This window comes from Cervus elaphus, chromosome 29 (assembly GCF_910594005.1).
Source record: "Cervus elaphus chromosome 29, mCerEla1.1, whole genome shotgun sequence".
In the NCBI taxonomy this organism is placed as follows: Eukaryota; Metazoa; Chordata; class Mammalia; order Artiodactyla; family Cervidae; genus Cervus; species Cervus elaphus.
In genome coordinates, this window is record NC_057843.1 from 53,260,979 (window position 1) to 53,273,934 (window position 12,956).

Consider the following 12,956-nt stretch of genomic DNA (forward strand, 5'->3'; position numbering starts at 1 on the left):
CACAGTGCTCGACACAGAGTAGGTGCTTAATAAATAAATTGAATGAATGAATAAGAAAACAAAGCCTTTCCTTGTTGCCTCAGGAATTGTGCTGACCATTCCTGCCAATAATCTTCCCTTGTAGTTTAAATTCTTGTATTAGAAGATGCTCTGTGTGAATTGTGTATGTGTGGGGGAGGGACATGACGTGTGTGTGTGTGTGTGTGTGTGTGTGTGCGCGCTCAGTCATGTCCAACTCTTTGCGACCCCATGGACTCTAGCCCTCCAGGCTTCTCTGTCCATGGGATTTTCCAGGTCAGAATACTGGAGTGGTTTGCCATTTCCTACTCCAGGAGATCTTTCTGACCCAGGGCTCGGACCTGCGTCCCCTGTATCTCTTGCATTGGCAGGCGGATTCTTTACCACTGTGCCACCTGTGGAAGATATATGTGTGTGTGGGGGGGGTGGCATTATCTCTTGCTCACTTTTGCATTTCCACATATCTGGAGAAGAAACCTAGCTCCTTGTACATGTCTGTCCTTACTACCCCTATCAAAAAGAGAGAGATTAAAAAAAAATTTTAAGTTGTGATATAGTTTTTTTAAACTAAAGTTTTTTTTAGATTTCTAAAATTTTTATTGTCATGCCCCAAAGTATTGCCATGGCAGGTATTGCCCTAATAGTGCCCTCTGAGAAACGTATGTTCAACATATAAGGAATATATATTCTAGTGGTTTGTAAATGCCTGATTTTCAGTAGGCTTTATTGGACTTATCATAAGCTTGTATTGTTTTAGTCTCTTTCTTGTAGGAAAAAGTGTTTTCAGTACTTTTAACTGATTAAGTGCAAAGGTAATTTTATGGTGATGAAAGTAAGTAGGCAAGTGATTCAATGTATGGAGTTTCATTTTACTAGTCCTTTTTTACAACCATGCATGTATTCCCTAAATCACAGAATTTATTGAGATGTAATTTACACATCATAAAAATCATTTTAGGTGATTTTTTACTAAAAAATTATTTACTAAAAATAATTTTTAGTAAATTTCCAGAGTTGTGCAGCCATAATCAAAATTGAGGTATTTCTGTTTGGGGTTTTTTTTTTTTGTTTTTTTTTTTTCTTTTGGATTTTTTTTAGAAAATGATAAATCATAGTATTTTAAAGAATAAATATCTGAGCCCCCCGCCCCCTTTTTCTTTTCTCTTCCAAATCCGAGTTGGAGGCTCCTCTCTCAGAGACCTGTGGCTTATTAATACATTCCTAGTGGCTCCTTACTTGGTGATACTGATAGAAAGTTCAGACTGGGAGTTTGTATCTGAGTGAGCAGCTTGAGACTGGTCACAGGACTCTTCCTCCTCCAGATTTACTGGGGCTAGATGGCTGTCACCACCTGCGGTGAGGCCACAGAAGAGATCGGCAGGAAGTGGGAGAGGAAATGAGATGTGGGTGGAGTGGGAGGAGAGGAGCAGATGGGGAAGGGGAAGAGAAGAAGAAGAGAGAGCAGACATAATGGGAAAGCCATCACGGTTCTAAGATGTGAAAACTTGCTGTATCTTCTGAGCCAGAGAACTTATATGTTAAAATTTGAAAATGGAAAAACAATGCCTCTTTGGGTGCACTTGTGAGAGTATTTTGGGTTTTCTTCCTCCAGTGTTCATTCTTTTATGATCATTTGCCCTTCCTGCTGCTGCTTCAGGGTGTGATACAGCGTTGACCGTGTGCTGAGTGAACAATGTCGGAGTGTTTCTGGTGCTTTCAGAACTCGTGGGGAGGATGCATTCTTTGTCTTAGGGAGCTCCTGTTGAAAAAGTCCTTAAGTGCCACATGATTCACAGTTGTAAGCAGAAATAGGGAAGTAAAATCCTGAACTACAGGTAAAGTTCAGTTGTGGTATTAGCCCATGGCCATTGCCATGATAGAAAAGGAAGGAGCTGAATCATGACTTCCATTGTCATTTTAGCTTTTTAGCAAGAGTTTCTATAAAAGCATCTGATGTCAGTGTTACGGTTCACTGGTGTGTTTCTGGTTTTCTCAGTAAACGTACCTGATTTTAATGCCAAGTCAGAAAGATATCCCCACTGCCTAAGGCATCTTTGCTCATCTTGGCAGTTGGAATCCAGTTTATGAAGCAAGAGTTGAGTGATCTTCATGGTAGAAAGGCCCTAAGTAGATGTATTTTCTGCATCTCTCTCTCATGGAACTGTTCTTTGAATACTTAATGTGAAGGAGATGATATTTCAGTTACATGGAAGTAATGTACAGAAATGGCCCAGGGTGAGAGCTTTTAAAAACTTGAGTTTAATGAATGGGTGCATGAATGGAATGAGATGTGTGTTGGATAAGGGTCCATGTATTCCTTTGGCTTTCAGTTTCTTAGAAGTTTTGAGCAGCCATTGTTGAGTGTTGGAAAGTAAAAGGTAGAAAATGCCATAAAAATTTTTGTCCATAAATTCACTTTGAGTATTAGCTAATTCCCAGGATATTCTGCAGGGTTTTTGTTGGCTTGTTTTTTCTACTTTCTCAGTGCTGCTAGTTTTCACTATGCTGACAACCAGATTTGTCCTAAATCTCAATATGAGCCCTGTGCTTGGTACATGGAAGCTGTTCAGTAAACATATATGTTATGGTCAGGTAGTCTTCACAGGAGAAGAACTGTGATTGGCCATTTCTATCACCTATGCCTCTCTGTTCCCTCCAGTGTTTTCATGAATCTTTAGGATTTTTACTTTGAGAGAAAGAGGAAAGTGAATTATTTCACTTTGGCAGATATTTTAAAGATGGATGGAAATAGCTATCAAGATTTGGGGGATTGCTTCTGAAGCTCGTGTTTGGAAATAAACTCTTGCAATTAAAAGAATCAAGGTATAATGCACTGATCAATTATTTGACAATTTTCTTTGCTTTATTCATGGGCATAAAATAAAGATTAGGAAATCAAGGGTGAAGACACCACATGTAGATAAACTGAAGCAGTTTCCTTTCCCACGTCACCTGTCCCACTACCACCTTACACAGCTGGGAGATGGAAGTAGTGGTCACCAAGTTTATCCCAGTAACTGTGATTTGGGGACTTTGGAATATAGTATTAGGTAGGTCACATATGACTGATGGCCTTGCTCTTTCTGTGCATTAAGTTGTATGATAGCTGAGCTTCATATGCACCTCAGACCAGTAGAGAAATTAGTATATTTCTCAATTGGAATCAACCAAAAGGAGACTCTCCCCAGCCACACAGGAGTACCTATTTTATAGCACCATCTCTTTGGCTTTTCGTTTACTAAACCGAGTTGAAAAAAGTACAGGAAAGACCTATTTTAGACTGAATTGAGTATGGACTAGAGTGTTCAAGTGTATTTAGTTAGGAATAATATTTACATTTTGGGGGTACTTGTATAAGTACTTGTGTATGTCCAGGTATGAGTGCCTCCAGGCAGAGACTTTTATGACATTTAACTTCTCTTATATTAGAAAAATTAGTAAAATCAGATATTGTTCTTTCTCTTTAGAATTGAATCGTGGTCAGCGGGATTTTCCTATATTCTCCATCTTAAGTTTTCAAAAGAAAAATAACACTAGGATTTTAGTTTTCCTGTTGCATTTAAAAGCAATACCTGAAGTCCTTAAACTTGACCGCTCTGCTGGCAAGAGTTGTATGTTTGTAATATCTTTTAAATATGCCACCCTTCCTGACAAGTAAAAATAAGAGCACTGAAACATAAACACTGAAGTCTGTGTGTCCTTCTAGTGTCTTCTCTAGCAAATACCAGGTGGAAACTTAAAAATAAGTGCTTTTAGGAAATATTTTCAAAACATATTTTTTGTTGGTGGCAGAGAGTAAGGGGATATAGAGAAAGCAGGTGGGATGGGTGGTTTTATTTTGTTAGTATATCGGAAGATGTTGGGTCGTAATGTACTACTGACTCGACAGTACAATTTAATTGCTTCTATCAGTTGTAAGCGAGCATCCTTCATGGAGGCACAGGGACGATCCCTGTGATTGGATGTCCAGTTACTCCTTAGCTCTGTAGACACAGAGGTGCCCTAGACAGTCTTCCACCACTTGGGGCTTTTATTGGAATATGGAGACCCCTTGAATCCTGTTTTGCATGTAATTAAATTTAGAGGACATGTTAGGAAAAGCTGTTCTTGACTGACCAGAAGACAAATAATTGTATTCTGTTTCTGATCTTCATTTATAGCACCAGCAACAAGTGGTGCAGGCTGTGGAGCGGGCCAAGCAGGTGACCATGGCGGAGCTGAACGCCATCATCGGGGTACGTGGCCTTTCCCTTTTGGCTCTGATCATCTCAGTGTGTGTCGCTGGCACTCTCGAGTGCGCTCTCTAAATTTTGTTCAGTCAAAGAGGCAAAGGCAATAGAGGATCCCATAGTGAAATGGAGCACTTGGCCTTCAATCTTGCCAAGTTTGATGGCTGCCTCAGAAACTCTGGACACATTCTTACCAATTCCAGTTGACATGTTCCTGAAAATTCTCCCCGTAGGGAGACTAGGTAGTTCTTTTTCATAGTATTTCTTTCCTTCACAATCAGCCTCTATTGCTAGCCTTTTGCCAGTCAAAAGACACAGATTGCCCTAATGTTAAAATCACCTGATTTCTTTTATCTTTCCTCAAATATAGGTTGTCTTAATATCATGTTTAGTGAAATAAAATACACATTTTCACATCTCTCTGCTACTCTTCCTCACCTTTGATGAGTAATTCTTAAGGACTAGTGTCCATTTGTAGTAAAAATGATAGATGAACTATATAGCTTTTTGCAAAATCAGCGGCCCAGTTGGAAAATCCCTCACAGTACCAGTAATATTGCATAGAAATCCTGCTGGAATTCGTGGGTTTGAGCAGTTACTCCAATTCCACTTACATTTTTGTTCTCCTCAGTTAAGGTAACCAGTAATAAAAAAGGTGCTAAAACTTAGAAAGGCAAGAAATCCTAGCTGAAAAAAAGCACGATATTCACATGTCTGTTTATGCAGCTGTTAGGAGTGGTTCTGTAGATTATTTTAATGAAGACATGTCAACTGTACTTTCCTCTTTCTGCCTCCCCCCAATACTTTCTTTTGTGTATAGATAATACACAAAAGTCTTTTCTCTTTTTTTGCCCTCAGTGTATCAAACACACTTTGAAATGCTAATTATTCCATTTACTTTCATTAAAATTCAAATTGCTGAGTGAAGATGCGGATAAGGGTCGCCTGATAATCAATCTGAAGTGAAGATATTGCTTCAATTATGCCTCTGTCTTTTAACAAGGAAATCAGAACTCTGGCATGGCTGCCGATGGTTGTGGAGCTATAGTCTGATTGCAGCTTGTTTTTTAATGGGCTATTTTGAGCTCTATTTTGTGTCCCTCTGACCACAAGAAAATACTGGTAGTAGATTAGAAGGCATAGTAAATGGAGAAGAGTAACCTTTATTTCCTTGGAAGTGCCCCTTGGAAAGAAGAGGATGAATCACAACATCACAACAAGCCATGTAGAGACTCGTTTCTTGTACATTTTCTGTGTTCTGGGGGTAGGGTAGAGATGAGAGATGATTACATTTCACAATTAGTTTTTATTTCCAGAAATTCAGAGAATGGCAGTGTAGTAATTTTTTTTTTTTAAACACTGAGAAAGCTTAAATTTTCATGTTAGCATATATGTACATACCAGCTGTATTTGCTTGAAGCACTTGTTGTGTTCCTGTTGGGATATAGTTCGGTTACCAAATCTCTCAAGATCACTCAGCATAGAACCTGTTTTTCTTACCTGCTATCCTGTCTCCTGTTGAAGGAGAGAATGTGTGGGTGAGGACCCATAGGAGAGCCTCCTGGGTCATTTCTGGTGTGGTGTTTATTTTTATATGAACTCCTGAAATACAGGTAGCTAGCCTACCTCATGTCTGGTGGGCAGCCTTTTCTGGAATGCTTTTTTGTTTCTTTTTGAGTCTTATTAGTTACTGTCTGTACAATGGTGAGATTAATCTAAATCAAAACTGCATTGTTTTGTGTTGGATGTTGCTTAAAAATATGAGGGAAGATATAAAAGCAGAACACGTTCCCTTTCTTTCATCACATCAAGTATATTTTTAACACTGTTTTATATCTATTTCATTTTTACATACTTTGTTTTGAATGGGATGGCAGATTGCCTTTTCTCAGGCAGAAGATGATTTGTTAGACTGTAGCTGAGTAACTGACAGACATATTGTGCATATATGGGTTTAATTATTAAAGCTAATTTCATTTGGTGACCTAAAAACTTATTTGAAGAACTAAGTCAGTAGAGCTGCACGCTATCAAAGCACTGTGTGCTATAGTTTGTGGATCTGATGGCAATTCCAAATTATTTGTATCTGAGCTGAAAATGGAATCAAAATCATGTAATCTGACTGTTCTGAAAAACAGATTGCAGAAATAGAAAAACAAAACCAGCAGTTTTGGGAAATCACAAACCAAGTGTGAAGGGAAGAGCCCCATCACAACCGACTCACTTGATGCATTTCTGTGGCTACTGTTCGTTTTCTTCGTTTCAGCCCCTCTTAGTACCTCGTGTCCACTACCTTTCAGAGTTATAACATTGTGTACCTGTATATGCACCTACTGTTCTGTGCCCTGTTAGGCATGGCTGTGTCATGAGCTGGTGATATTTTGACCTGCTGCCAAAAGTGACGAGGGGTCAGTTTTAGATTTTTGTGACTTAATTTTTTAGGTAGTCAACAGTGATTTTCTGCACCAAGGGAACTTTCCCTCCTGAGAGGCAAAGACCCATCTAAGCCCCTGCAGACCTTCATTTATTTGCCACTGCATATGTATCTGTTTTATATGTAGGCACACCATCCAGACAAGCGCAAATGTTCCCCAATTTAATGAAATCTGATGAAGCACCTTTTTAACTCTGCAATATTATTCTACCTTCCTTGGTAAATGAGCCAAACCAGTGATCCATGCAGTTTAAATGCAAAAAGCTGAAGTGAGCCTGAAACCTGGAGAGGCGGCTTGTTCTCTTGACAATAAGCTAGTTGTGTTTAATGGAATGAAACACAGTTATAATGATTTCTTTCACAGGTCATGTTCAGTTTAAAACTGTTGATAGATTGAAATGAGTTAAATATCATTTGTCTTTTATTTATAAGGAAAAAAACCCAGGGAAAGGCCTGTGTTGTTTTCTATAGTTAATATTTCCTGTTTTGCTTTGAATTGTTCATTTTTCCCGTTTCCTCGAAGCTTTCCCAGAGTTCCTCCAAATGGGCTGTGGGAATGTTCTGCATCTAGTTAAATCATGTCATGTGTCCTGCTAGCCACTGTGTTTTTAAATTAGGATCTCTGTAAGATCACACTGTTGGAACAGCACACAAACTGTAGTTTTAAATCAGTAATATGATCTAATTAGAAATGATGTTTTCATTTCCTGTATTATTAAATTGAGTCATCTGACTATCTTAAAATGTTTTTTAAATCCATTACACTGTATAATCAGCACATGCTGTGTGAATGTGGTGATGCTTAAAAAAGGAGGCTAAGTTGGAACCGCATAAGAATTTCACCAAAGAAACTACCATTAAGAAAAAAGTTTTGTCAGTATGGACATTGGAAAAGGAAATGTTTAGCCTGTAAAAAGAGGAATTGGGGTTCCTCTGGATTCCTTCCTTCACTTTTTTAACCTCTTTGAGGAAAGAAATGATATAAATATGCATTTTTTTAAAAAAAGCACACCCCCTTAAAAAATCCTTAAGAACAGGTATGCCATGGTGTTGTAGGAAAATGCAGTTTAGCCCAAGAAATGCTGAACCTCAATTTTTAGCAGTGACATTTTAATGATAGGAAGTCTGCAAAATTATTTGCCATCAATTGTGAAGGCAATAACAAGCCTTGGTGGTTTTTCACACACTCTGTGTTAAGTGCTTTCAGAATGACAGCGTAAACTGTGTTAGAGAACTCCAAGGAAGTAAAACTGATTAAAATGTTCATGCTTGAATGGTGCTGATGGAATAGTTCATTTGGACTTTCTCTACCTCCTGCAGCTCAAGCTGAAATATTAAAATTCAGTGGATTTAAATCTCTCTCCTCTCAGCTCAGGAAAAAAACATTACATTTTAATAGGTTTTAAACCCATAATTCATTGGTTTGGAGCAGCACTATTAAATCTATTTAAATATTACTTGTATTACTAAGGAAATGATTTAAATGACTCTGCCTTTACCATTCTATGTATTTGAGTTAGTTTAAAAAAAATAAAGACAATGCCCTCGGGGTTTTTCCCTTCTCTTAGCATTTTGTGTTCTCGTCCTTGTCATGTGACTGGCTCTTAAATCACACACACACCCCCCATATGCATTTCAGATTGGCATTACAGCTCGACCCCTTGCAGTGTGACAGTTTTAAATGGTGTGTCCTTCTTTTTCCATTACAGACTTAAAAACAGCCATTTTAAGTTTCAGAGACATTTAGATCCACCGTTATGATAGTGTCCCTTGTTGTCTTTATGAACTAACTAGCCATTAGGCAACAAACACCCCGACAGATAAGAATATGTGTATATATGAAAAATATGTGTTTTTCCCGCCTTTACATCACAGCCTCCAATAGCACAAAATTTGAGATGGAAATACAACTACTCTTTTTTCACAAAAGCAAAATTAGAAGTATCTGAGAGCCGTACTCTTTCTCTTCTGTGTTTGCTAATAAAGGGCTTTCCAGAGGTATTGTTAATCTTGCAGTGGTTATGCTGTTAACCCTTTGGGCACAGATATCTCTGCAATGCGGAAGCGTTGTTATCCTTCCTGGGCCCACCTTACCCTCATACCCTGCTATCTACCTTTCTCTCTAGTCATTGCCATCACAGGTTTTTTTCTGTGGCTTGGCAACACCTCTCCTCAGCTGACTGGGAGGCTCTTCTGTTCCCCGGTCCTTACTGTGGGGATCCACTTTTCACTTCTGCGTATGAATGTGAGGGAGTTTCTCCCGACTGTGGGATCATCCCAGACTCGGGCAGTGGAGTGCACCCCTGCTCTCCGTTTGTTGGGTGATTTTGAGGTGCATTCTGCACACACTCCTTCGCTGAAGGTCCCAGCTGGATGGCGCTCAGCTGCCTGAACTAGGGAACCTTGTTCTGAGGTTCCCTCCTCCCCTGAGCACTGTGCCCAGAGCCACCCCCGTTCTGGGGTCACTTCTCCAGGTGCAGCCATGCCTTGTCCTGGAGGATCTAAGAAGCTCGGTATTTGACCTCATAGGCCTCAGCCTCTCTAAGGGGACTTCGTGGTGTAGGCAGGCAATTGAACTGAAGTGCCACAGTCATCGTTGGTTTTCTGATGTGAGTTCTATGCATGAAACATTTTTTTTTAACATCTCAGCTTTTACCTTATTTTTTAAATGACTACTTTTCAATGAACTGACAGTAACTGAAAGCTACTTTTCAATGAGCTTCCCTTTCTTATTATTCTCCTATCTGATTACTGTTGGGTATTTTCTAAATGTATATAATATGGAATAAACTTAAAAACAAGCTATAAAATAGATTTGTGTTTTATCAGAGATTGTTATTCTAGCTTTGTCATTACTAAACAGTGTGCCTGGAGCTTCAAGTCTTTACAAAAGCGCTGGCCATTGGCTACCTAATGTACACAGATTGATGGGATAAAGGTTGGGGGTAGGGGGTTGGTCTTCTGCAATTGTAGGGCTTTGCTTACCTGCTCTTACAAAGCATGATAAACATGATTGTATCTAAGTTAAAGAAAGCAGTTTTAACATCATTCTACACATTTCTCCATCTTATATTGGTATGTCTGCCCTCACTTTTTTTTTTAAAACTTGTTCATTTATTGTGGATCAGGGGATTGTGTTACTGAGTGATGTAGCTATAATCTAATCTTTGTGCTGTAATTTGATGAGGCTCTAAGAGGCAGTAATTTCCTTTCATAACAAAGACGCTCATATATTTAAGTAATTTTTTTAACTCTGTCTCTACCTCAGAACTCTCTAAAAAACCTAGATACGGAACAGAATTTCTAATTTGTGTTTATGATATGCACTCTGTTGATTTCTGTTACAAAGCTTATCTAGAAGAAATTTCTAGAAGTTAGTCGGGTTTGTTTTTATTTGTTGTTAACCTGACATGCTACTGTTCTGCTCTTGTTGCAAGAGAAGCCCTTCACTCCCTCCTTTCCCTAATAAATGTATTTCCATAGCTCCAGGTAGAGTTAAGCAAACAGTGTTAGAGGAGCTGCAGAATGTGTCTGGGTGGGTACATGTGACTTAGCTTAAAGCACTTGGGCTTTGGCTTCCACTAGAAGAAAGTGGAGTTACCCACCTGCCTTTCATTCACACCAGTGCACAGCAGGTTGAGCCTGTGTTGGGGTCCAGAGTACTGGGTGGAACTATTATACAGAAAAGATTTCACTCAAGGCAGCTTGCAAGCTTGCACACTGTTACTCCTTTTTTTATTGGTTGAGAAGTGAAAGTGTTAGTTGCTTGGTCATGTCCAGCTCTTTGCTACCCCAGGGACTATAGCCTGGCAGGTTGCTCTGTCCATGGAATTCTCCAGCAAGAATACTGGAGTGGGCAGCCATTCCCTTCTCCAGGTGATCTTCCCGACCCAGGGATAGAACCAGGGTCTCTTTCACTGCAACAGAATCTTTACAATCTGAACCAGTAGGGAAGCCTCTCTCCACCCTGGATCCCCTCCTCCCCCTACCAAGTTTTGCTTCCCCTTTTCTAGTTCTCTTACTGACTTCTTCCCAGTAATGTTTCTACAAGCAGCATCACCAACTAACTCCCATGTAGCCAGACCTGTTCCCTCGTAGACCCAGCCTGCCTTGTGTCTCTCACAGCTGGGAGAGAGAAGACAGGCTCCCCACCAAACAGGCAATTAGAGGATAGATGCCTTAGACTAAGTTTTAAGGCCTGTTGGTGTGTGTCCTCCTCAAAGCTCTCTAGGATATCAATCTACTTAAAAATACATTTGTGATTTTTTTTTTTAACCCACTACAATATTGTAAAGTAATTAGCCTCCAACTAATTAAATGAAAAAAAAAAAAAACATTTGTGATTTTATAAGGACTTTTGTGAAAAGATGGAAACCTTTTATAGACTAGTAAGAATAATTTAATCATTACATCAAGTTGTTCATTCGGTGCAGCCTATCAAAGAGGCACATTTCATTTTTACTTTGAATATTTTTAAATGTTTTCTGGAACGTGTTCTGAAAAGATCCTCAGATTACACTTAAATCATCTTACTAAGATTTTGGTATTTGTAAACTTTTTGGTTTCACATTTTACCACATGTAAATCAACTTTTATTAGCACATTTTAATTTCAATAAAATGTTAGTGTCCAAGGACAGCAAAATAGAGAAACAAGTAATAGAAAGCATGGTAAAAATTAGGCTATATTTATTTATAAATTTGTATTTTTTAAAATATTTGAAATAGGGAGCATTACCTACTCATTATTAATATTATGTATATTTTAAAAATTTATCAAGATACAATTTACGTAAAGTAGAATTTACCCTTTAAAGCTTATCAGTTCAGTCGCTCATTCGTGTCTGACTCTTTGCGACCCCATTAACTGCAGCACGCCAGGCCTCCCTGTCCATCACCAACTCCCAGAGTCCACCCAAACCCATTTCCATTGAGTCGGTGATGCCATCCAACAATCTCATCCTCTGTTGTCCCCTTCTCCTCCTGCCCTCAATCTTTCCCAGCATCAGGGTCTTTTCAAATGAGTCAGTTCTTCGCATCAGGTGGCCAAAGTATTGGAGTTTCAGCTTCAACATCAGTCCTTCCAATGAACACCCAGAACTGATCTCCCTTAGGATCGACTGGTTGGACCTCCTTGCAGTCCAAGGGACTCTCAAGAGTCTTCTCCAACACCACAGTTCAAAAGCATCAATTCTTCTGTGCTCAGCTTCCTTTATAGTCCAACTCTCACATCCATCCATGACCACTGGAAAAACCATAGCCTTGACCAGACGGACATTTGTTGACAACGTATTGTCTCTGCTTTTTAATATGCTGTCTAGGTTGGTCATAACTTTCCTTCCAAGGAGTAAGCGTCTTTAATTTCATGGCTGCAGTCACCATCTGCAGTGATTTTGGAGCCCCCAAAAAATAAAGTCAGCCAGTTTCCACTGTTTCTCCAGTGATAGGACCAGATGCCATGATGTTAGTTGTCTAAATGTTGAGCTTTAAGCCAACTTTTTCACTCTCTTCTTTCACTTTCATCAAGAGGCTCTTTAGTTCTTCACTTTCTGCTTTAAGGGGTGGTGTCACCTGCATATCTGAGGTTATTGATATTTCTCCCGTCAATTTTATAGTCTTATTCATTTTGACAATCCAGTACAGCCATGTGACTACCACCACGCTCAAGATGCAGAATATTTCTCTCCTGCCACCCCAAACCCCCTTGTTCTTTGTGGTCAGTCTTTCTTCCTACCCTAGTTCTGGCAACTGCCCATGATGGTTGTTTTCTCTCCCAAAGTGATCCTTTTTGATACTGTCATATAAATGAAATTATGCACTGTGTAGCCTTTTGAGTTTTCATTTTCACTTAGTAAAATACGTTCGAGATTTGTCTGTGTGGTTTCCTATATTGGCAGTTAGTTCGTTTGTACAGCTGAATAATATTCCATTGTTTGAATATACCAGTTTGTTTTCGCCACTCATCCTTTGAAAGGGACGGTTGGCTTATCTCCAGGGTTTAGTGATTGTGAATGAAGTGCTAGTAAATTAACATACAGAGTTTTGTAAATTTTGTTGTTTTCCCCAGAAGTCATCATGGTTAGTATATGTTTAAAGTAACTGATATACTATTGTTCTTACGACTGACACAGTTTCCCAAAATGACCATCCTGTTTTTCTGTCTCACTAATATGTATGAAAGATCCTTTGCCCCACATTCTCTAGCACTTGGAATAGTAGCTTTGGGGCATTTTTAGCCATTTCCAATAGGTGTATAGTAGTACTCGTGTTTTTGTG

At 39.1% G+C, this 12,956-nt stretch overlaps 1 protein-coding gene across 9 annotated transcripts in view; it reads left to right on the plus strand.

The window, feature by feature from the left end:
- Nucleotides 1-12,956, plus strand: part of TLE4 (TLE family member 4, transcriptional corepressor) — a 152,534-nt gene that overhangs the window by 49,280 nt on the left and 90,298 nt on the right. For 5 of the 9 annotated variants that reach the window (XM_043890647.1, XM_043890648.1, XM_043890649.1 and 2 more), the window contains one exon: nucleotides 4,179-4,253. The exons of the other annotated variants lie outside the window; for them this stretch is intronic. In XM_043890647.1, coding sequence (XP_043746582.1) covers nucleotides 4,179-4,253 — 75 coding nt within the window. The remainder of the gene's footprint in view (nucleotides 1-4,178; nucleotides 4,254-12,956) is intronic. 9 annotated transcript variants of the gene reach the window in all.